Below are 26,502 nucleotides of genomic sequence, written 5' to 3' on the forward strand. Positions count from 1 at the left end.
CTCATGTCTTATAGATTACATACAAACTAGCATTTATATCTTTATTCTATTAATCATATCTTTTATATGGTCCAGTGATTTTTTTCGTTTCAAGTGATATGGTTCGATGAAAAGCCTCTTTATTTCTACTGTTCACTCAACCTCGCGCATTTGATTGCTGCTTCTGATAGCTAATGTTTCTAGATCTTTACATATGACTTCCCATGTAGGAAAACATGACGGACTATTAATAGAGAACTCATTCTCCAGGTTATTGAATTTGACACACGAACAAAAATAAGAGACGAATGAATGACCGCTCAAAGCTAGAAGACAGCCTTAAAGTCATCTTACAACAACTCAAATCTTTCAGCCCTACCATCCCAAGTGACTCGATTTTCGCTGAATTGAGGGACTCAATCAATTACGTGGTTCTTCAGTCTAAAAAATGTTTAAAATTCGTACGAAAAGTTTTGTCGATTGATAATTCCCTCGACATTTTAGACGGATAGCAGCCTTGTGAAATGTAAACGAGAAATTTCAACCCCATGCTCAGACATCGATACTCCACATATCCCAAAGGGTTGGTGTCATGCATTTAATTATGATATACTACTTAGACTTTTGTTCTTTATGCCTCCCTTATGACCATTTTTATACAGGTCTTTTACCCGATGATCCCAATGGAAAAGACATTCAAAAATTACAAGGTAGTGCATTACTTATTTTTCTGTTTCCATATACATTTTATCCACGGCATTACGAAATTTAGATATTTATGCACGGTTTTGTTTTATGCAAACTCGATCCGAGACAATGACATTTAATCAATGGCTCATAAGGTTAGCATATTTTATTTTGTAGGTGACTTACGACTGATCACCTAGTGAGCCTTGAGAAAGGCTCTCATAATTTTTCAAGTAATTCGATCAGATTCAGCTGGGCGTCCTTCTTAAGCAGAAGGAAAGTTAAGTAGGTAAATATGAAGATAAGCGAACGATGTATATAGGCATAAAAGACTTGAAACCAACCGATTTGAAAGTGAATGTACAGTTTGGTTAGTTTTAAGTTAGAATTGGTTGCTGACTAAGATGACATAAAGAACTGCCGAAAACCAGCAGTGAAGATTTAATTGATTTTGGTTTATGAACTCTTATTTGGTTAAGTCAGTGTCATTACATAATCACCAAATACGTAGCCTCGTACACTTTGTCACGATAATGTACGATTTCAAAGCCTCCTTAACATGTGATATGGAATTCAACTTTTTGTTAGTTTAACTTATTAACATTTCAAGTAAAATTACCTAATGATGTAAACTTTAGGAATCTGAAGTTTGGAAAATGTCTTACTTTGTTTCCTTTGTAATACACTGTCTCTATTAACGATACGTAGCTATTTGCTTTTTGCACTGATTCATTACCGTAACTTTAAATGGACACTCACGTCCGGTGGCCGTTTAGCTCATGTTTACAGGATGCTAGGTAAAAAGCTTTTGTTTGATTTGAGAATATTTTTTCTGTCATCCTCGAGAGCTATGGAATAAACATCAGTCTTAGAACATTTTAATCAACATGGCGTTTATCCTGACTTATAGGTAATAGTTTACAAATAGTTTTCCGACCGAATTTTTTAAACATTTTAATTGTAATTAAATAACCGTTCTGCCTCAACTCTGAATAATCTGGAGACTATAGTGTTCTGGAATTTATACGTGCCTACAGACAATAACTTTGATGTATAGTGATAAGTCATTGTATCGCTTAGACTATTTGATCATAGCTTGTTTGTCTGTAACATAGAATTTATCACCAAATTAATCTAAAAACCATGAATCTATACTTTTTATTACCATAGTCATTACTAAGACATATATCCAACACTGAAAAACTCATTAGTGGTCAAAAATATGGAGATATCACTTATCTTACAAGCACAGTCATTACTAAATATATACCAGCTGATATGTTAATTCACTGATGATTTGCTACCTAAGTATCTGAAATCTATTATTCTTGATTAGATGGACTGAGTAATATTAGTTGAAAAATATTTCGAACCTAATGCTTTTGCAATGATTTGGTCGAATGTTTATTTAAATGTAAAGCGTAAAACGCAGATAAAATTTCATCTAACAGCGGAGCATCAGGACTATTAAATATTCAGTAACTTTTACCAAATGTACTGATTAAATTGTGAAATTATTCAATATGAATGAGTCATTACTGTGGATTAGGTAACCGAATATTAATTAGAAAACGGTAAGGACTAAAGTAAAGTAACAGATCACTGAACGTTTCTTCTCTTCACTGTTTTCCCTCTCATTATAACGTTTTCGTATTTTAATCATGTGTTTATTAAAAATGTATTATTATGCAATTATAGTCTCCCATTTTAAATATCATTTCATCTAAACAGACGGAGAAATAGATGAAATTGTATTTAAGCTAAAGCAAAATGAATTAACCAGGAATTTTGTGAGAAGTGGAAAGAAAACTAGTCTTCACTATGCGGCTTATTGGGGCTCACAGACATGTGTTCAAGTATGTTATAAATGCAGTTCTTTTTTTAATACACATCATTCCTTGTAAAATAAGTGACAAGCATTGGTCGCCATGAAACAGTGAATAAATTTATTTTTAAAAAGGTCCTTTGTTCAAATACCATTCTTTAATAACATCTACAACAAATGTGCATTCTCAGATATCTTTTACTGTTGAGTTTGAACTAGAACATTTTCGTTTCAGTGTCGTGAAAGTGAGGTTCTTTGATATTGACTTTTTCATAGTTGTAAATACATCTTCAAGATGAATTTTAGTTCAACTGTAGTGATTTTGACTATTAACTGTGAATTGTTACATATTTTATGACGGTGTAATAAATTGCATGATTTTATCTAGATCGTGGTATACGATTTTTGCCTATGCACCAAAATAATCCAGGGAAGAGCATAATTTGCACACTATCTTATGTATCTGTACAGTCATATTTGTAACTACCGAGATTACATAGAGTAACGTTATATTGAAACAGTAATGGTATTTACAATTTAAAAACTTTATTTCATGGATATAAACAGGTTTGTAATGGTTGATAAGGCGATTAAATCAACAGCAAATGAAAGCCATCCAGGTCGGTAAAGATTTCTTACAAGAGACGTGTATTTTATTATTATTATTATAGTTAAGCAGTCAGTTAGCCGCTCTAAAGAAGGTTACGTGCGACGTAGATTAGATGTAGTGAAGAGATGGCTATTATTAAAGTTAGCTTATCTTTAGTACATCCACCCACCAGTTTCAAACTGGAAAAGATGCTTCTAAGCTAAGGCCAAAACGTTTCAAAAAATGAACTCACACTGCTAAACGGTACGTACTGCTATCAGCAAAGATATGGATGCGTTTTTTTAAAACAGAAAAATCGTCATAGAGCAATGAATACTAGCGTCATAAAATGTAAGAGTAGCATTTAGCCCTTAGTCATTTTTTGACAGCCATGTGGAAATTTCTCGCGTAGGTGACCAAAAATAAAGTCTGGTATCTAATGGGCTAAATATAATGTACAATCATTGCAGATTTGTTTAAAAGCCTCATGCAAGAAATGAATGAAGCTGATATCGTTTATAAATAAAAACAAGCACAATCGCCAGTACAAGCCATTTTAAGAAAAAATCACAAGAAATGATCTTTTCACAGAAACCCAATATCTCTTCTACATGACCAATTATTTCTTGTATACATAGCAATGATTGCCAATAAACGTTTCATTAAGAGTATTCAATCTTCCCAGAAAATGTGTTGGATGGTCAAACGTAGTTGATAGAGAAATTTAAGCATGGGTTTCATTTGGGTTGATACGCTTCAGAAAGCTGTGAGTGAAATTCTTATAAAACTAAAGCTACCCGCTAGATTCTAATGCACATCACGTTGCTTTACCGTCTGAAGCAGTTTCTCTCAGTTGTTAGGGTTATAACTGGCTGCCTTTAGGGATGAGATATTTACGATGATTATGACTGAGTAATTATCAAAGTGACTTCTTCCTATCCTGAATGGAACGCCAGAATCATGTTTCGACTTCAGATTAAGTTGAAAAACCCATCGCTAATTCAAAACAAGGGAAAGGAGAATGACCTGATCATTTAACTTTCGAGGTTTTTATGTATGGTGGTACAATTTCCGCGTCTAAGCTGACTGAGATATTGACTAGGATATGAGAACTGAACGTAAACCCATCTGACTAGTCTCAACCGCTGATCGTTCCATTTTATGAAAAATGACAGACTGACTTCAAAATAACCGAAGAGGAATTAATATGAATAGTCTAGTGTCCAAGATATTAGTCTCGTGAAGAGTGAACCTGGATGAACCCGAATAAGTTCAGACTTGGATATGAGTGTGTAGACCAAATAATCACGCTTTGTCGGATGAAGCGTGTGATGGAATTTTTGTACTGGTTCAGAAAGTTTGGTAAGCTTTTGCAAATGTACTCCTCTTATGACGTAGGACACATTTGTCTACCAATTAAAAAACAAGAACCAGTTCGTTTCCTTTAAGTTTCTAGCTTTAAAAAGTTGCTTTCAAAAGTAGATATTTGTAGATTACTATTATTTTATAATTGCTTCCTTCTATGCATGGGTTCTGTGTGTTCGGACAGTTGTGTGAGTAGTGCTGTAACTAAACTCAAAATACTAGTTAAGTGTCAGAAGTCGACTCTTGACGTTACGGGCCTTCGATGATTAAGATGAACAAAACAGGTATTAAGAATTCAGATCCATCGCCTACCTTGATAAGTAATGTTGTGTGGTGTAGTGGTTGGTTGGAAGAAAACTAAAGGTAATAGACTCAGACATAATAGCAATCCATGAAGGCAGTGACTGTTCAAATGATTCATATAGGTAAGAGAAGTACACTTGGATGGGGTAGATGTGATTGCCTGCACCAATGGTTTTAGAAATTGCATAACATAGTTCGCAACAACTTAGGTGCATTTACTCTTTTTCTTTCTTTAATGCTGATATTCAAAATTATATATATTGATCCCATGAACTCCTTTCACTCAGAATCATATAGTCCATATCGAATAATTTTTTCTTCTGCTAATCTTACCGACTTTACTACTATGGAATTCATTCTGGTAATTTCACGGCGGTGCAAACTTTGTGTAGCCATTTGAATATATACACATACGTGACGTGTTCTACGTTGAACAGAACTGACAGACTGTATTTTTGTGCGAGTGTTTCAACGTCTTAAATTTCATGATCAAGATGATAATTTTGACAATCTATTAAAACAATAGAATCTAAGATAAGGAATGACGTAATTCCGTACATGTATATGTTTAAACCGTAACGTTTTCAAGGATACAAAATGTCCACTGCATTTTTTTCTGATTTATTCAGCTAAAATAGGAAATTTAATAGTTGAATTCACGAGTCAATTGATGCTAGACCACCATGAAAAACCTGGAAGCACTGTACGGCCGTTTCTTTCTAGTATAGGACTCCTCAGCAGTGCGTATCCACGACCCCGCCTCGCGAGATTCGAACCCAGGACCCTCTTCGATCAAAATAAGGAAGTTGTTGTAATTACAAATTGCTTTAAGATAAACAACTATGGAAAACCTGGAACTGCCAAAAAACTATTTTAATAAAGCTAAATTACAACGTGGGTAACTAGAATACATGCCTCATTAGTAGCACCAGGTTTCTCAAGATTACAGATACATTTCCCTTACCAATGACGTTTGCGTTGTAAACGAGACCTAGGTTTAGAACCTCATACTGATTGTTTACAAATATATCAAAGCCATATGTGAAAAAAATTCTTGGAAACGTTCTCACATGAAAAACCAACTTCAGGAATAAATTTAATCAAGAAAACATATTATATCGCTCTCTGAAAATACCAATATTCGTAAACAAGTTTTAAGCATAATACATCGAAATATTTGTTACTGTTAATGTACATTAAATGGAAGCAAGATGACTTCGTTCTAGCTAATTCTTAATGACCAATACAAAAGTACTAAGTAATAAATTTCATACAAATATATTTTTTACTATAAATTAGATGTATCGAATTCATTTCCAAATATACTTTGAAGTACCACTTAAATAACTTATTAAATATTTGTATTTATAGACACGTGAAGAACTTTATTAAACACTTTATTTGAATTGATTTATGTCAGCATGAGTCAATATTCTTAGTGCTCAGGTTGATTTTAGGTCACAAAATGGTTAACCTTAACTAAAATTAATTATATATTTACAGGGTTATTTAGTTTCAATTGACTATAGTTACAGCATTGCTTTTACAATTAACTATCTTAAATTAGATAGAAAATCCAAGCTAACATATTTTGAGTAGATTATGCAGAAGAAGAGTGCAGAGAAAATATATATTGATTTTAAAATGATTTGTTTATTTATATTTGTGACAAGACAAATACAGAGTCTGTCAACTATAGTACTCAATGATGATACAAAATTATATAGTTTGATTAAATTAGTCGAGCACAAATATTATGAAAACACAATTTTGTGTTTTAATATAATGGGAATTTTTCAGCGATTTAAATATTATAAACTAAAATATTACGTCATTGCTTAAAATACCGAGTGAGAGATTTCGGTAGTTTTAATGCTTTTCAATGTTCAACTCTTCAGTTCAGTTGTGTTTTAGCCATAAATTTATATCTTCAATTAAATCCTAATTAGTAGCAGTTGTTGATAGATTGTTACTGTCACAGATATTATTGACGGAGGTCCTTATTGACATTTAGGGAATACAATATTTTAAAGCTTCAGGTTTTTACGAGCTCCATCAGATGGAGTAGCTATTCAGAAATGAAATTTCCGGTAGACCGAAAGCAAAGAATTAGACCAAAACATACCATTATTATGTAAACTCACTGACTGCTCTTCTTTGACAAAAAGATCGGCGAACTCTGTAAAGCTAAGGCTTAAATGACATTTTATTAAACTTGTCTGTAATATTATCACATAACATTTGTTACTTTACCTTTATTGGTAAAAGTGTGATAATCTGCTCTTGAGGATTTTTTTTCAGAATTTGTGATATTCTGAACAGACAGAACATTTTTAGACAGCTTAGATGTACATTTCTAATACTTATGATACCTGAATACATACAGATATGTTCTCCATACATTTTAATAAGAAAACCAAAGTATTTTGACAGTTACTTCACTTTCTACTCTAAGATAACATTTCTGATTCCACTGTCCAGAAATTAATTAACGTAGATTACAAAGTAGTTTTCTTTAACATCCTGAAATGACATCATTTCATTTCCATAACTTTAATGACTTCAAAACTTGTAAAAGCACTCTCTAACAGTTCGACGGATTAGTCTTACAGTTACGTTTTTTCATCAGAGATTTGAGCTAAATTTTGTATTAGTAATTAAGAATGCATTATGCCATATGGATTCGAATCGACAGTAGTATTTCCTATTTGGTTCACACTACATTAATGAACACAGAAAACTAATCTGTAGTCTAACTTTTCAATTATTATGTTACAGTCTGTTTAAGTGATGGTCACAATTGCAGTTTTTTTAAGAAATGTTCTTAAAAGATGCATTCATACATAGTTCAAAGGAAAATTATTCTGAGTCTCTATTACAATAAACTTAAAACAGGTCTCTCATCAATATTTATATTATTTTACCTTCTTTAACTTGTAATTAAGCTCTGATCTCAATTGACCTGTTCCACTTCTGTTATTTCAGATTCAGGTTTGTTCAGCTTTTTGTAGAAAAAAATATTGTAAAATACAGCTTATAGTTTCAGTAGTAATGATATTTTTTAATACATTCTAGACATTGATACTACAGGGCTCTGATCTTACTGCTCGTGATGAATATGGTCTAACACCAATTATATGGGCTTGCCAGTCGGATCGATTAGGAAATCTAGTAATCTTGTTGAAGGTAGGTTCATTTCCCTACTGTTTTGTGAAAAGTATGAAAATTTCGCCTACTCTTAGTTTGCTCATCTCAGTTACCAGTAGTTTTTAAATGCATATCATTTTTGTAATTAGAACGATTACCTAGCGAATCAAATCAGATTACACTAGAATGCATTAAAACTTTGCTTATTCCTTTATTTTAACTAATTTAACTATAGGCAGCTAAAATTCGAAGTGTTCCAGAAAAACAATGGATGTATGATAGTAGCGGTTATCATTTAATACACCACACTTTATTAAAAGATGATCGTTTAAAATGTTTAGAAGTGAGTTATCTTGTTTTTCTGAAAATAATCTTTGATTATTTCTAAAACTATTTGTTTTATATTTATTCCATTAGAGATTCAAATACTAAACAGAATTTCTAAACTATTTCAAAGTCTCATGAAACTCTTAATTATCATCAATGAATTACTTTATTTTAATTAAACAAGATTATTTAATAAAGGCAACCTTAAAATAAAACTTTATAGTTTCTAGACTGATAAACATAGCAACGAAATTGGTCATCTGTTCGACTTGTTGAATTTTTGTTTTATTTTAAGGGAAGTAAAATTAAAGATTATCGGATTTAGATAGACGACACATCTGGTGAACAAAATTCCTTTTGACACCCTAACGAAATAGTGAGTTGATTAAAAGCTTATAGTTCTCTGGATTGTGACCACTTTATTCATATTTTTTTCTTTTTGAAAGATAGGTATCATTAACAAGGTTCGACTTGATAATTTCGAATAAATTGAGCATTGGGTAGATTGTTATAAATAAATTAGTATATTTGAAATATCCCAATGATTAGGAAAATTAGATTTTCTGACGTTTCGTGACTCAGTGTAAGTCACTTCTTCAGATAATGAATAACCAAATCAAAATTAATTCAGGTTTAAATAGTACAAAGGAACGACAAGAAACTGATTTTTCTACCCAAATATATTATTTATTTTTGATAGTTACTTTTAAATAAAATAAAGTATCTAAAGACTGTCATATAAACCTGAATAACTAGCTTTTCTTATTCTTCTTGCTTGTTTGACTGAACTCTTGCTTTTATTCATGGATCATATGTTCATTTTAGATCCTAACATCATACATGACACCAGTATTGTTTATCGAAATTCACTGAGATGTATCTAACCGGTACTTGGTAGTTCTTAAGAATTTGAACGCTTATTCAAAAAAGCCTTGCCATTTTATTCATAGTGGGTTATAAATTATTATCAGTGGCAGTCGGATACAATGTACTTTTCTTACAGTTAAAAGTCTTTTCAATGTACGTTATATTAATGTAGAAAATGAAATCATCTTCATGCAGTTAAACCGACTGTTCATTATTACTAGTTATTCTGAATATTTAATATCTTGTACTTAACCACTGTTATATAAAATATTTTCACTTTACTCATTAAATCCATTAAAAAACCGAATTGTTTAAAATTTGTCATAAGTTCAGTTCCCATAATGTCGAATAACATACTTCATCTAGGAATCGTTCAGTTAACGTTTGGGAGAATACCATGAATGAATGTTCTCGAAAAAATTGTTGTTTCTGATTACTAGTTGATAGATCACTGTCAACTCTGAACCAGATATTATCATTATTCATTATGATCTGGGGCTTCCAGAAGTTTGGAGAAACAAAACTCAGCTGCTTCAAATAAGATAAGAATTTAAAGGAATAGATGTTGTCTCTGTACTTGTATTTCAGCTTAAGACATCAAAATATAATGTGTGTTGTGAAATGAAATACTCGAGCAGTGACTTCTAGCAACAAATTAGAAACGGTATCTATGGTTTGCAAGTGTCTAACACCTCTCTTAAATACATGTCAGATTGGAAGGTCCGATTTTAGCGACATATCTAAACTGTGGTTGGATTAAATACTGATCTAAATCCAGTTAAGCTATTATTACAAATGCTTAATATATTGTTTAGAGTTTCTATATGAGCATAATAATGACCTATCTTCTTCGTGCAATACCTATTTAAAATAACGTTTTTAAAAGTCATTATAATCATGAAGTCAAAATATCTGTTTGCTGTTGCTTGAGTAACTTGTGAATAACTTTACCACAGAAATTTTATCCCCAAAATGGTAAACAAAATTTATTGATTATTATTATTATTATTTTAATAGTCGTTTAAACACTTAAAATTAATTTCTACACACTATTAATTTTAGTATTTATCAAACAGTGAGTATGGATTAAACGTAGATTCAGAAGGTCAAAATGCACTTCATCATGCTGCAATGAAAGGCAAGTTATTTAAAGAAAAATAAAATTTCCTACAAAATATATTACTTTGAGGAAAAAGTGAACGTCACGGTAGTGACATATTTTTCTGATGAAAGAGGATCATAAATTATGTTGAATAAGTACCGAAACATGATAAACTTTGCAAGATCTTTTCCAAAATAATACAAAGTGATGTTCTGTTTAATTTTATGAGATTGACGAATACATTTTACATACCTCTCTCTTTTGCATTACATGGCATACTGGTTAGCAATGACTGATACCTTTGTGAGTGGATAACGTTAATTATGTTACTTCCAAAGTTGTGACTTTATTAATTCTATTTACATTCAAACAGATACGTAGAATTATGACAAAGGGAATCTATTAAAATAAAACGTAATTGTAGCAGAACAACACTTCAAATGACCAAATACAAAAATGTAATCAATTGAACTAAAGTAAATATTGAATCGGCAAAAATGCTTGGCAGACATATGTATTATTCTCATTATTGATTAAAGGTATATGTTTGAACGTATCTAAAAGAAAACCCTGAGCGTGCCAAAATTCATTCGCGGTTTCAGGGCAACTGATGCCCTTCTCAGAGATTCGAAGTTACTTTATATTATCACTAAACTTTCACACACCATTGAACTATTTCAGTACCGTTATTCCATCGATCTCTATTCAGTTTTTGATAAATCTGACTGATATTAAAAAATTACGATAGAGTTTGTTTAAAATGAAGCGATATCAAATCCCAATTGAAAATGTATCTTAAATGAGCTTTTATTGACAAATAAGCGTTTTGTTTTAAAATAATTAATCTCTGTAAACAAATAATAACAAAATAACCTATGTGTCTGTAATGAATTTATAAGAGTATTGGCCAGCCAGCAATCCAACTCTGCCTATAAATTACTATTTATTCTCCTACTATGTAAACTTCAAACTGGTCACTTGATGAGTTTCATGGTTCTAGAAAGGTGTCAAAATTACATTTTACCGGTTAACTTATGAACTTAACATGCGCATTCCACAATTTCAGATACCGTTATATGGATATATGACAGCAGAAGAAATGACTTTACTATCCGATTTTGTTTTATAATTACTTATAATATTTAACTCATTTTTTATTGCTTATATGAATCATCCCATTAATGTCTAGGACTGCAATTGACCAGTCTCTTATTGGCATATGTGTATCCTGTGCGGATCACCTTGATATCGCCTTAAATTACAAGCTTCCTATTTAGAACTTGTCAGTCGGATGCGCCAGCATCCCAGAGTTGATATTCACTCCTGGACTCAAACCCACTACCATTTGCTTCAAACGTCATCGCGTTATAGAATTGTCTACTAAGTCAAGCAGGCACATCCAACTTCTAATATGATGAAAAATTTTAAATAATTAGTGGAGATTGTTTGATTTTAAAAATAGTTTTTATTTGTGAAAACTATATTTGAAATAATCTCAGAGATTGGACTTTAGATAATTCCAACGTTTCCTCCAACAAATTTGTCTAGAATTCTTCAGGATTACAATCAAAATCAAAATTATCAAAGAATATATAATATTTAACAATCAGCTCAAATATTTACTGTGCTTACCTCGCGCCTAGTTCAGGATGATTGGGAATGCTCTGACTCTGGATGGAGGCTCACCATTGCACCTCTATGGGTTGAAACTCACACTGGACCCTAACCTGGTGCACTTGGGCGCATAATTTTGGTCAGATAGAAATCTAATTACCCAAAAAATGCCTGTGCATAGAAATCGTCTTAATTTCAATATAAATGGACAACGATTATCATCATTCAATATTATACCTGCGATAAACCAGCTTTGAATTTCTATTCCAATGAAACAGCGAATGTTGTGAGCAATAAAATACTGGTCACTTTATAACATCAAGAAACATACAGTTTAATCTAACTAAAAAAGAATTATATGCGTTAAAACAGCTAAGAAACGACAAGAAAATTGTCGCTACGAGAGCAGATAATGGGAACACGACTGTCATCATGAACTTCTCAGACTACAAGAAAAAATCCAGGGAACATCTCCAAGACGGCCTGTATGAATTAATTAAAGAAATGAAAAGTCGGATTACACCTAATAAACTTAAGGCTGAATCTAGTAAAACCTTACAGTAGACCAAAATGAAACTAGGACTGTCATTATTGTTCGTATTATATCTAAAAAGTTGAAACCATTGTACATTCTATGGACTACCAAAGATTCACAAGAATAGTACTCCACTAAGACCAGCGGTTGATTTTACAAATTCGCCGACATATAACCTAGTGAAATACTTAGCTAAGATACTCACACCATACGACAAATTGATTAATTATGGAAATAAAAACTTTACTGAATTCAAGAGCAATATATATACCATCCTTATAGAATAGGGTGAAATGATGGCAAGTTTTCATGTTTCTTCCTAATTTACTAATGTACATATTGATAGAGTATTGGATATTATTTATAATTGTTTAGAATCTGACTCAGATTTGAATTTACGACGTCTGTTAGATTCTTCCAAAGTTATCAAGTGTCTGGAGTTGTGTTTACGATCCACATTATTCTCATTCCGATGAGACCTTTACAGACGGAAAGGTATGGCAGTGGATTAACCAGTTTCTCCCATTGTAAAGAATATATTCATGAATTCCCTAAAAGCCAATGCGATCACAAAATGTGTAAATCCACCAAAAGTTTGGTTACGATATGAAAATGAAATTTTTATCATTATCAAACGAAGTGGTTCAGAAGAGGTGTTTGAAGATACAAACAGCATTTTGGAGGGCATCAAGCTAACCGAGGAAAGTGAGTCCACTGACCAAAAACTAGCTTCTCTTGATTGTTTGGTCGAAAGAAGACATGACAATAAGTTGAAAATTAATGTATTCAGGAAATCAACACATTCTGAGGGATAATTAGATTACGGTTCGGCTCATGTGTATTGTACGAAAGTCATAGTTGTAACGAAATAAACTAACAGGAGTATTGATCTGATTATGGAGAAAGAAGACTAACAAGTTGAACTGAATGGAATTTTGTCTACACTTACGGCTAACAATTACCTGAGAGAATTTTCAAAGATTATTAGAAATGAAAAAAAACTAAATTAAAATGTGTACCAAAAGACTGGAAGTCCACCGTGATAATCCCATAGTGTAGAGAAACATTGGATGAACTTAAGAAAAATCTAAACAAACATAAGAGTGTATTTTCGGGCTAGTGACACCATAAGATCAGCATTAGTGAAAGTTAAGGATAGGTTTCCAAAGGAAGAACAACAGAATGTTACCTATGCGATCAATTGTGATAAATGTAATGCAGCTTATGTGGGAGAAACTTCTAAACAATTGAGTGTGAGGTTGAAGGCACACAAACAATGTTTAAGAAATGTTCCCGAATCCTCGGTTGATCTGAAGGAACATAAGAATAGGTCGGTGATAGCGTGACATGAGTTAGAAACAGGACACAAGACCAATTTTGAAGGAACCAAGATACTTCAGAAAGGTTTTAAAATACATAAAGAAAGATTGACAGCAGACGTGCTGTATATATGGGCGAATAAGAACAGCCTGAACACAAAGGGTGGTATTCAACAAGCAACTACTTGGCAAATATTCGTTAACAAGTAATTGGACCTATTCTCTATCCAACCTGTTTATTTCACACGCATCGTTATTCTAACTGAAATTAGTGTGGTTTGTTTTAGCAATACAATTATATATTCGATAGTTCTCATGTTGCGCGAACATCGACTGTTCAAAAACAACTTCAACCTTTAACTTGTACTTTTATTTACTTACTTACATACGCTTGCTGCTTCTCGTGAAGGAGCATAGGCCGCTCACCAGCATTCTCCGTTCAACCCTGTCCTGGGCAATCCTTTCCAGCTACTTCCAGTTGTTATTCCTCCTTTTCATATCTGGTTCTATTTCCCGACATAATGTGTTCTTTGGCCTTCCTCTTTTCCGCTTCCCTTCAGGATTCCAAGTTAGGGCTTGTCTCGTGATGCAGTTTGACGATTCGCGTAATGTATGTCCTATCCATTTCCATCGTCTTTTCCGAATTTCCTCTTCAACTAGAAGCTGGTTTGTTCTCTCCCACAAAAGCCTGTTGCTGATGGTATCCGGTCAATGGATGTTGAGTATCTTGCGTAGACAATTATTTATAAATACTTGTGCCTTCTTGATGGTGGTTGTAGTAGTTATCCAAGTTTCAGCTCCATACAGTAGAACTGCCAGGACGTTCGTATTGAAGATTCTCAGTTTGATATTGGGTGAAAGTTGTTTTGAGTTCCATATGTTCTTCAATCGTAAGAATGCGGCCCTTGCTTTGCCAATCCTCGCCTTTACGTCTGCATCTGAACCTCCATGTCTATCGACGATGCTTCCCAGGTATGTGAAGGATTCTACATCTTCCAGAGTTTCGCCATCAAGTGTGATTGGATTGCTGTTCTCTGCTTTGAATTTGAGGACCTTGGTTTTCCCCTTGTGTATACTGAGGCCTACTGATGCAGAGACTGCTGCTACAATGGCTGCCTTTATCTGCATTTGTTCATGTGTATGTGATAGGAGGGCTAGGTCATCTGCGAAGTCCAAATCGTCTAATTGGTTCTGAGCTGTCCATTGTATTCCGTGTTTCCCCTCCGATGTCGAGGTCTCCATAATCCAGTCGGCCACCAGAAGAAAGAGGAAGGGAGAGAGTAGACAGCCTTGTTTGACTCCGGTCCTTACTTGGAATGCATATGTCAGGTGTCCTCTATGCATAACCTTGCACTGTAGTCCGTCGTATGAGTCCCGGATAATGTTGACAATCTTCTTAGGAACTCCGTAGTGTCGAAAAATTTTCCATAACGTTCTCCTATCTACACTGTCAAACGCCTTTTCATAATCAATGAAGTTGATGTACAGTGACGAGTTCCACTCAATTGATTGTTCGACGATGATCCGTAGTGTCGCAGTTTGGTCTGTGCACGACTGATCCTTACGGAATCCAGCTTGTTGATCTCGAAGTTTGGCGTCTACTGCATCTTTCATCCGGCCCAGCAACACTCTGTTAAAGACTTTCCTTGGTACTGTCAGTAGTGTAGTGCCCCTGCAGTTTTCACATTTTCTCAGATGTCCTTTCTTTGTAATCTTGATGAGGTGTCCTTCCTTCTAATCCATCGGCACTTTTTCCTCCTCCCAAATCTTCTTGAATAGAAGGTGAAGCATGTTTGTAGTTACTTCGATGTCTGACTTCAATGCTTCAGCCGGTATATTGTCGGGTCCTTTACTTTTATTTACTTCACATAAAACAAATTAACGCCTAATATCAACTATTAATAACTCAAACTTATACGTACACACAATTATTCATTCATTTATTTTAACATTGTGAACGTTTCACATGATTCACATATAACTGATTCATGTTACCCTACTTAATAAAGTCAACATCTGAGTATGATTGGGTAGGCCAAATGAAAATTTGATTATTAAATATTATATATTATTTGGCAATTTTGATTTTGATTGTAATCCTGAGGAATTCTAAACAAGTTTGTTGGACGAAACGTTGGAATTATTTAAATTTCAATCTCTGAGATTATTTCAAATTTAAACTCCGCATACAATGACATCTCTATACTCGGTGCAAAATTTCTGTCAAACTATTCGTTCTAATATTGACCAATATTCGTATAAAAATGAATTTTTATTACGGTATAAGTTTAACTGATACAGGACTGAATACAGTCGTGCAGTGAATTAATTTATCGTCGTAGTTCGAGATCTCATAACTTTAATGCTTACCCACAACCCCACTAACGATTGAATTGGTGACACGTAAATCTTTCATTGAGTACTGTACTGTCAAACAACCTAGTTGCCATGGCATGGTTTAGTTTTTCCAACTTTGTTCACTTCGATAAAATTAAAATGATCGTTTCATTGGAAACATAATCAGCTATGTTCGGTGTCTATTTTAATGACGACTAATAATTTTTGTTTTTATTTGTTTGTGGTTTTATTTATATCAGCCTTTTATTCTCCCTTTATAATAAAGTGGTAAAAACTACCACCAGATTACAGTTATATTTGTAAAATTTAAGTTAATCCATTCCGTATTTTTTTTAAATATTATCAATTAACTGTATCTTCAACAATCTTATATCAGTGACTCAATGCTCATATCATCAAAAAATCTTTTTCTGCCTATTATTTTTAGGTTTTCTTAATGCATGCAAAATTATTCTTCAATATAAACCGAATGCTATACTGTTGAATCAGTTCAATAATGAGAATCGTACCCCTTTGCATTTAGCTACTATAAATGGACATGGGAATATTGTTAACTTACTGTTAAGTCATAAAGGTTTCATTGTTACTTCCATGTATAATATTTTTTAAAATAATTGTATCGACAGCTTGTATAATTGGACCTTTGTATATATCTGTTTTATATCATGCCTACCAACACTTCTATTCATATCAATATTCAAAGTCATTGGAACACACTATTAACAATAGCCCTCTGACCATATAGACTGACCAGATAATATATTAGATAGACTGACTGAAATTAAAACTAGTTAGATTTCATTACTTGAAAAGGATGATTTATTTTGAGTCATCAATACTTTACCCATGTACACATTGATATTACATATTGGTGATACTGAACATGCACACTTTTTAATAGATTATTTAACATAACCTGTTAATCCAGTCCTTTCACTCTGTCTTTTCGCTTAAGTTTGATCAAACAAATATTTTTATGAGACTTGGTGACTCTACATCATTTGTGAATCAGATTAATAATGGTGACTAAATATACTAGAAATATATTCTGAAATAATAAAATACGCTTCATTCATTTCTGTTTTTAAAAAAATTAAGATATTAATTATTGTGAACTGATTCGAAGTATATCAGAATTTAGTAGTATAGTTCTGCAGTAGATGGGTTATTTTTAGACTATTCAGAAAGTGTAAGCAATAACTGAACAACTTCCAAATTTTGCACTATTTTTGACACTGATAATTTTAACAAAAGTACGAACAAGTGTAGACAACAATCAAAACAATTAGAATGAAGTACACAAAAATGGAAATTTCTACACTAAAACAAGTGTTAAACGAGTATATCAAAGTTCAAAGCAACTGTTACAGGCGCTAAAGAGGCGCAATTAAAATAATAAATAGATTGAATGCTATCAGGTTTTGTCAATACTTATAATATTACACCGTAAATGATAAACACAACATGCTATGCTCTCGAAAGTTATAAGAATTGGAAGTTATTACTGATCATTAGTAAGTAGTATAATTAACGTACAAAATGAAATAAGAAAAGAAGGGAACACATGGAAAAGGACATAGACCTTACACTGTTAATCCATTCACTGTTACGGTTGTCAAGTAAAACCCAATAAATTCATTCTGATTTGGAAAAGTGTTTTAATAATCAGTTAGTCAATAATTCCTTTAATTTCAAGTACTGGTCACGTTTTCGACTACTAGTTCTTAATCGATTTCTCAATCTAATAATATCATAGATTCTATACGAAAACATCTGTTTACTTATTCGATTATTTAAAACTGACCGACATTATTGTCATAGAGATAGTTCTGTAACAGAACTAAAGGAAATAAGTCCCTTTTATAAATTCCGATAGATCAACTCCTTCTTCTCATTGCACTATTTAAATAATGTCACTAATTTATGATCTGTTTTTTCGCATTTCACTTATCCTTTCTTTTAATTTCACTGCATATTTATACATTTAATTTTATAAAGCAAATCCATATCTACGTGACAAGAATAATTGTTCATCATATCAATATGCAATTACGAAACGTTTACATTTCTGTCTATTAATTTATGAACGTTATAATGTTGGTAAAGAGAAGCAACAAAATGAAAAACATTCATTAAATGAAAATTTAATCAATGAATTAACTACTTTTCGTCCAGTTAATCCACAATTTTCTCATTATCAGGTAGGTAAAGTAAAAATGATGATTAATTTGATTTTCGTAAACTGTGAAAATAAAATTCTGTAAGTTAATATAAATGATTGACCTAGTTATTAAATGAAATGAATTTTTGCTCTAAATTAACTCCAATTGATTGATACCAATGATATTGATGATGATTTATTCATTTCTCAATTAATTTTAGATATAGTTAAACTAACCCCATTTTTCAGGGGTGATAAAAAGAGCCAAATAAAAAATATACTAGAAGGATAGATTTCAGCCATTCATTTATTTGGAAAGTTGTCTAGAGACACAGAACAGAGGCATTTTTGAGCCCAATCGCAATATTTAAGTTGAAATCATGTTGTAAATGAAAATACACTACGCATAAAATGCAGGTAAAGAGACACAATTTATAAGTAAGATCATAGATTTGCACACAAGTCAAGCACACATATGAACTAAAGGTCTAAATATGATAAGCAAAAGGAAACGTATTGGTACACAAGGTCACAAAATATTTGAGCAGATTAGAATTACATTTAATAGTGAAACAAAAGCAAATTATGTGGGTTGTGTGATACCATCTACTATTGATTATTCGATGAGTAGTTTATGCACAAGACAAAAGTATAACGTCGATCACTATCTGATACTTGTCCATCATACAGAATTTAATTTTACATTAAATTGTTTTCAGCCATTCGAAAAAAAATGTATAACTGTTAAACTCAGCAAAACCAAATTTAGCTTATAGTTACCTGTTCGTCATAGGTGTAAATGTGGAAAGATAGGAAATTCTCTCCAGTTTAACTTCAACCAGTGAGTAAAAATTTTATTTAGTATGTTATCAGCAATAACGATCAGTAAATTTTTTTTCTCCAAAAAAATCTTAATCTTTTTACCATATAAAAATCTATTTGTATTAAAACGTAAAATCATCTCAGTGAAACAATTTGAAAAAATTACTATTTTTTTCAGATATTGGACAGTGGCTAACAATCGGAATTAGTGTATGTAGTTAATCTTATTTACAACTCGAAAGAAAGTTTTATTTAAATCACACTTTCAATATTTCACTGAGATTCCACTACCAACCACCACACTGGTTATAAATAACTTATTAATATGAATAATACAAAGACACTTTTTTAAGTAGCTCAAATCATAATAGTGAATAATTAAAATAAGTTATGAACAATAAAAACGGAAGGTTTATACTATTATAATTGTTAATATTTATCACGATTAATTGTTGGCTCTTGTTTAAATTTCGTTAAAGGATTTTAATTTAAATACATGTCAAGATAGTGACAGTCAAACAAAAAGTCCATCTTCATCAATACCAGATACCAGATCAGTAGTACTAGTGAATAACAAACAGACTAATCAAAGTACTAAACAAACGCACAACTCCTCTTCATCGTTAAACGATTCTATTAGGAAAAAAATAACAAACAATTTGTCAGTTGAAAGTAACAATGATAATAACATTGTCAATAAAGATATCCATCCTACACTAAACCATGTTTCACCAAGAATGTCTTTCAAAGTAAGTTTCCAGTAAATAATTATCAAAGTCAATAAATAAGTGACATAATAAATAGTTGTGATGAATTATATTATTAAAATTATTCAATTATTCTAATCTACTTAACTTTGATTCAAATAAATATCACTGGAAGTATTTCCAGTTTCATTTCCTGTCTGTTCTATATTCTGAACAATCTGAAAGTTCTACTTTGAAAAAGACTCATAGACTTCAAAATTTATTTCATTTCATTTTCAAAGTAAATTTAACATATTTTTATTGAATGTTATACAAACCAATTATTGATTAACTAGATTTGAATGGATGGTAATCATACAGTGTTAACTGTTTATTCCTTTCGTCTTCAATAATTTCTTTATTAAATCATAAATGAAAGAGTTGAGATCGTGAGTCAATTGAAGCTAGACCACTATGAAAAGTCTGGAAGCACTGGACGACCGTTCCGTCCTATTGTGGAACTTCTCAGCAGTGCTCATCTAAGATCCCGCCTCACGATATTCGAAACCAGAACCTATCAGTCTCGCGTGCGAGCGCTTAACCATTAGACCACTGAGCTGATCGGCATCCAATGGTGTTAATGTCTAACTTCAACTAATCCACAAAATTGAGCGACGCATCCGCCAGTGTCTTCAGTAAGCTACTATCTCACAACAGGTCCCCCGCAGAGAAGCCCTAAAATAGGACGAAACGGCCATCCAGTGCTTCCAGGTTTTCTGTTATGTCCTTCACCTGATTGGCTGACAAGCACGTGAATGAGAGAAAACAAGACAACTGGAAGACTACTCGATCTATTCCCGATATCCTGATTTCAGTTCAGTTCAGTTCAGTGTAGAAAGGTACATGAATAAATAAGTGAATAACCCGACCACAACGTACGATAATTATGAAGAATACAATTATGTCCAAAGCTGGGAATTAGATTAGAAAATAGGGTGCAAAATATTATGTTTAAATTACAATAGCTTCAGAACAAAAAAGGATATGGCAATGAATCATACATCGAGCGAAAGCTTATGTTCTGTAGAATAGATTAGGGACAAAAATAAAAGTCAGAGTTTTACAAGCTTTGAATAAAATGGAATAACGTCCCGAAAAATAGATTTTGTAGTTTGTCAGGGCTTCTCGTTTTACTGTTCACAACATTTTCCATAATAGTCTAGCTTCAATTGATTCACAATCTCAACTATTAAAATTACTATAATATCCACAAAACCCCTTCTGATATAAACGAAATAAAGATGATGCTACAAGACTCCTACTTTGTATATTCATTATTCAAACGTTTTCATTTTTCACTTATTAGTAAAAACTATACAGTAAAATTTGATTATTTACTTTTCATGTTGTATTGCATAATTTTTATGGACAGCTTTAGAGTAAATAATCACATGTGAGTATTAGAATATAATTAAATGGAATAAATTTATAGTTGATAATTAATTAATTATAGTTTTAAGTAAAATTGTAAAATCTCATCATTGTTATGTTTTTCATAGTTTTTATAGACTAAAATGTTACCTTATTACCTCTATTTTCTTTAATTTTTTTTTTAGGGTCATCTTACTGAAATTAAATCTATGATAAATAATAAAGATATACAAAATCATAAACTGAAAAATAATTTTACAATTAAACGTCAATTACTACCAACAGATAAAAGAGTACATCGGATTAACAATTACTCAAAAGTACCATCAAAACGATTAAGTCAACAAAATGATAAAATTCAAAATTCAATGCTAAAGTTAGGAAACCATATACAATCATCATCATCTGATCATTCAGATGTAGATAGTAAAAGAAACGATGAACCTAATGAACGTTTAATACCTAGACTATATAACAATCATAGTATTAGTAATAATGGTAACGTTATCAATACAACTTACAATAATAGCAAAATTAATTCCAAAGGTATATATTGATTTTTAAATAAATGTATAACCCACTTATTGTACATATAAATATGTAAGCACTTATTGCAATAGTTGGCATAAAATGTATTATCAATACTCACAATTATCTAGACTGAAAGCTGTCTTAAAATTAATTGTCAGTTTCTGTTCATCTCATTTATATGTCAAGATATAGATTTCGTTTAATGTATCCGTGAGATGTCAAGAAATATGTAAACATAAAGTTAGAGTAAGAACTAAATTGACCATTGGATTAATTTGACAATACGATAGTTCACAGTTTGTGTTATACTGACTATCAATTTTATTATTCACAGAAGTGCTTAATCCTAGGATCTCATGATGAATGTTTTGTATTTAATTCTGTAAAGATTAATAATGATTTAAAATAAATGAATAAAGGAACTTTTAATAGCATATAAGGAAGAAAAATATATTTGTATAAAATCTCAGCGGTTAAATTCTAAATAAATGCGACATTTCGCTCCACAATCTGGTCCAAGCTTTTTCAAGACAATATAATCAAACATCATAATTATCAAAAATAAATGGGTACATAATTCTTCAGTTAGTTGTATGGTAAATAAATGATTCAATCATGTTAACATTGTTTAAAGTAGGTATTTGCTTTAGTGTATATCAGACATGTAGTGTGAAACGAAAAGTGTGTTAAGATGGCAGATTATGGGTATTTGTAAATGGATCTGAGGTGTGTAAAGAAATTTCATTCACTATTTATGGCTACTGATCGGTGAATTTTTAGAGAAAACATACGATTGTTATATATGATATTAGTCGAACATGTCACAACATACATATAATAAAGATAAATAAACAAAATAAAAATAATTGAATGAATGTGTTATTTCTCTGTTCCAGTTAATTGTTCATCAACCAACTGATTAAAATAGCTGAATGTGATTGTTGCTGCACAGATAATAAATGGTAAATAAAATGGAATAAAGAGTTCAAATTTACTCATTAATTATTAGTTCCCTTGGGACAGCTAATTGTATTCCATCTCCCCTATTAATACTATTTGGATTTGCCCACATGTGTAGGGCTTCGGCTGTTGGTCTTTCTTTGTAATAACTTAAACCTCTCTGTAGGATTCTTGTGCCATTTAAATCAATGGTATGGTATGGTATCTTAGAGTATTGTTTGTGCAAAAGAATACTTTTATGTTTCGAAGATTTACGACCATTCTGATCCCTTCTGAAAACCTTTTATGGTATGGGATCATCACAATGTTAACCCATTCTTTCCCTTTATCCTTTACAGTATCGTTCCAGTTTTCTTTCTTAATTATTGTCTTTAGGAAATCCATAGGATAACTGTTCATCATCAAAGTGGACAAAGCTGAATTCGTTTTAGTATGCACGCTGTTAATTAAGATTTGGCATAGTTTTATGAGAGAAGAGATATAAAATAGTGTTTGAAAATCTGGCTTAATTTTCTGTGGAACACAGGTCTTTTCTAGCTTTTTTTTCACTCAAGCAGCTGGTTGTGGAAATATGTAGGAAGTGTATATAAGACTCAGATGACCACTCAAAATACAATTTACAAATTGTTCAAATGGAGTTTTTAGATTGTAAATAAAAGTATTAGTCATTTTGAACTAATAATATGTATTTCATTTAAACCAAGCTTCTAGAAAACTGCAATCTAGAATTTGCCTAATTCTAAATTTCTTCTTAAATCACAATTAATTTACAGATGTTGATAAGTTAAAAAATAGTGATAGTTCATCAGTTTCTGATATAAATTCAGTCCCTGATAACGAGAGAATCCTAATGCCTACTCCACATAAAGCATCATATCCAAATGAAATAAATCAAAACAATTGGAAGTCTGTATTATACCATCCTAGACTTCTTAAACGAGGTCAAGTTAATAATATACCACAAGAGAATTCTATGTAAGTTAATTCATATATACGAATATTTCACTGCATCTTTCAGTCACTGTGTTATCTTAAGCAATATAGATTGACTGTTTGCTTAATAATATCATTATAAATTGAATGGTCTTGTAATTATTAACTAATTATTTAACCACATTGTTTATAATCAAACCGGTATAAAGTAAATATGTAACTTTTGTTTTTAGAAATCATATATCAGAAAGTTTATGAATTATTAAGATTATTGTGTTTTTCGATTTAATTCATTTACTTGGATATTCCTTTATAAGTCAAACAAAGTCATGAGACTAAACAGTCCTGATCGTAATGAAATTACTAATCATAACTGAATAAAGTTTCCTACCTTAACAATTTTTTGATGTAATGCAACTTATCCGTCCATTGATAAGTAATTCGTATAACTATAGAAATATTTGCTTCTTACTAGAAATTTTAACTAATTCAAAAAATTACTTACTTCTAATTAGTTCCAGTCGTTTTGCATTCAACTATTTCATAAATGACAAATAACACAAACATTTTAAACAACATAGCTTATCGACTTCAGATAGTTTATTGTTTAGTACTAAATTCTGGTTGTTCTAAAAGTACTCTAAATTACTCCTTTAGTGAGAACTGATCTTAGAAACCAAACTATTTAGTAGGTGCATAAAATAATTGATAATAATTGGAATGGTTAAGTAGATATAATCGAGAGATCAAACAATTCTGATCTGAACAATATTTCAACCATAAATGAAGTTATGTATCAGTCTTATTCATTCATTAACTATACTCTAAATCATTACATTATCAATAAAGGTATTTCATGGCAATCAATTTTAATCTGAGCGTAGAAAAATATATTTAGTATGCAAAACTATATAGTTTTTTTTAAAAAAAAAATTAATATAACTACAATGCACTTTAACAAAAAAAAGTGGAAGTTGTTTTTGTGTTTTAAAACATCCAAAGTAAATAGAAAATGAGCAGACCCCCCTTTTTTTATCCATCTACTTGACCTCAAACAAAAATAGTTTCATTCATTTTGATACGGATAGTTTCATCTCAAGAAAAAAACAAAAACAAGAAATAAACTGATACACTATTATATTCCTTAATTATTGTGAATAAACTATACAATCACTGGAATTTATCAATAAGAATTTACTCAATTGTTTTCTCTTCTTTTTTTTCCTAAATTTTATTATTAAGAAATAATATTCATAAATTAGGTGTAAACAAATCAAATGATCTTGATACAGAATATGAAAATGAAATCATACCATTAAATATGAAAATAATGACTAAACAAACAATGAATTCATCTCGTTTAAATAAAACATCATTATTTAAAAATTTATTAACACCATCTTTGAATTCTGTTAAAACTAATAATAATAATAATAAATAATAATTTTGTTTATTTATTTAATTATTATGTTTTATATCAGAATGTTTTCTGTGGTTATTATTAGTAATTTCAATAGTTGAGATCATGATTCAATTGAAGCTAGATCATTATTGAATGAATTGAAGTTAGACATTAATACCGTTTGATACCGATCAGCTTAGTTGTGTAGTGGTTAAGCGCTCTCTCGCTTGCTCGCTCATGAGACTAATAGATCCTAGGTTCAAATCCCTCAAGCCGTAATCTTGAGTGCATACCGGTGAAGAGCCACACAATAGGATGAAACCGCCATCCAATGCTTCCAAGTTTTCCATGGTGATCTAGCTTCAATTGACTCATGATCTCAACCATTGAGATTAGTATTCTGTAAAAGATTTTTACATTATCAGTATTAATGTTAAATGAATATTGAAATTGACTAACTATTCAAAGAAAACTATATATAATAAGATAAATTTATTTAAACAAAAATTAAAAACGCATTACATCATAATCATACTTTCTCTCTCTCTCTCTTTATACATTTTGAAATAATAAGAGATTTGTTTTAGTTTTATAAAGTATAACTAAATGTTTCTATGTGGCTTTTTGAAAAATAAAAATCAAATTGAGCGCGTGTTTTTTTATTAAAAAAAACAAAGTATAAATGTCCAATTTATACTGAGAACAATCTAGAATATTTTAAAATGAAAATTATAAATCTCTCGTTTTTACAATTTATCATTTACTAAAATAAATAAATGACTTATGAAGTTCGTTCTTTTTTAAACTTTAAAATTGATAAACATAAAAAGATTATCTTTTAAATGAATCATTTCGTTTAATACATAAAAAAATGTTTGTTTTAATTTAATTTTTGTTTCTTTAAAAAATTTAACTAAATTGTATACTAATCATTAAATGGAATTAATATATAGTGGTTTTAATTAATTAATCGATCATCTCGATAACTGTTATAATATGAAATCATAATGGTGTTTAAAATCAGCAAGAAATGAGAAGCGGCAACTACAATTTATTAGGAGAGGATAGTGTAGATCACAAAGCTATAAGCAGCATATCGAATAAATTTGAAGTGAAGACGCGAGCAAATACATAGGCAAATTTATAGTCAAATTGCATAAGGGCGCAATAAGACAAAGTCAAAGCTAATAATACAATATGATTATATATATATATGGAGAGGAGTATGAATCACCAAGTGTATTTAAGCAATCAACATTTTAACTAAAGTCTGTCATGTGATCTAGTGATTATAACAGTACAAAAAAATATGGGTATTGTTACTATTGTAATAACATTGACTGATAAGTAAGTTAATAAAAGGGCTCAACCAAAATAAACCGTAATCGAAAGTGGGTGTAGGATACTTTCTATAACTATTCTTAATAGTAGAAAATGAATATCACAGTTTAACTATGATGCAAAATATATATGTATATGAATGTAGATCTTGCGTAAAAACACCTATTTTTGTTTAAATATATTATGATATATCAAAGAGAAAACTGAAAATATAAATA

The 26,502-nt window shown here is 31.1% G+C and overlaps 1 protein-coding gene across 1 annotated transcript; it reads left to right on the forward strand.

Annotated features, from left to right (window-relative positions):
* Positions 1–287: 287 nt before the first annotated feature.
* On the forward strand, positions 288–24,982 carry ANKRD28 (Serine/threonine-protein phosphatase 6 regulatory ankyrin repeat subunit A; the record flags this gene model as incomplete). Its single annotated transcript, XM_051219040.1, has 13 exons — positions 288–440; positions 484–562; positions 600–689; positions 2,398–2,522; positions 7,824–7,934; positions 8,131–8,238; positions 10,152–10,227; positions 16,445–16,591; positions 18,016–18,218; positions 19,480–19,749; positions 21,303–21,663; positions 23,382–23,583; positions 24,784–24,982. The coding sequence occupies 13 exons, from the start codon at positions 288–290 to the stop codon at positions 24,980–24,982; spliced, it is 2,124 nt and encodes a 707-aa protein (XP_051069719.1).
* Between the last annotated feature and the right edge of the window lie 1,520 nt (positions 24,983–26,502).

This window comes from Schistosoma haematobium, chromosome 3 (genome assembly GCF_000699445.3).
Source record: "Schistosoma haematobium chromosome 3, whole genome shotgun sequence".
Classification (NCBI taxonomy): domain Eukaryota; kingdom Metazoa; phylum Platyhelminthes; class Trematoda; order Strigeidida; family Schistosomatidae; genus Schistosoma; species Schistosoma haematobium.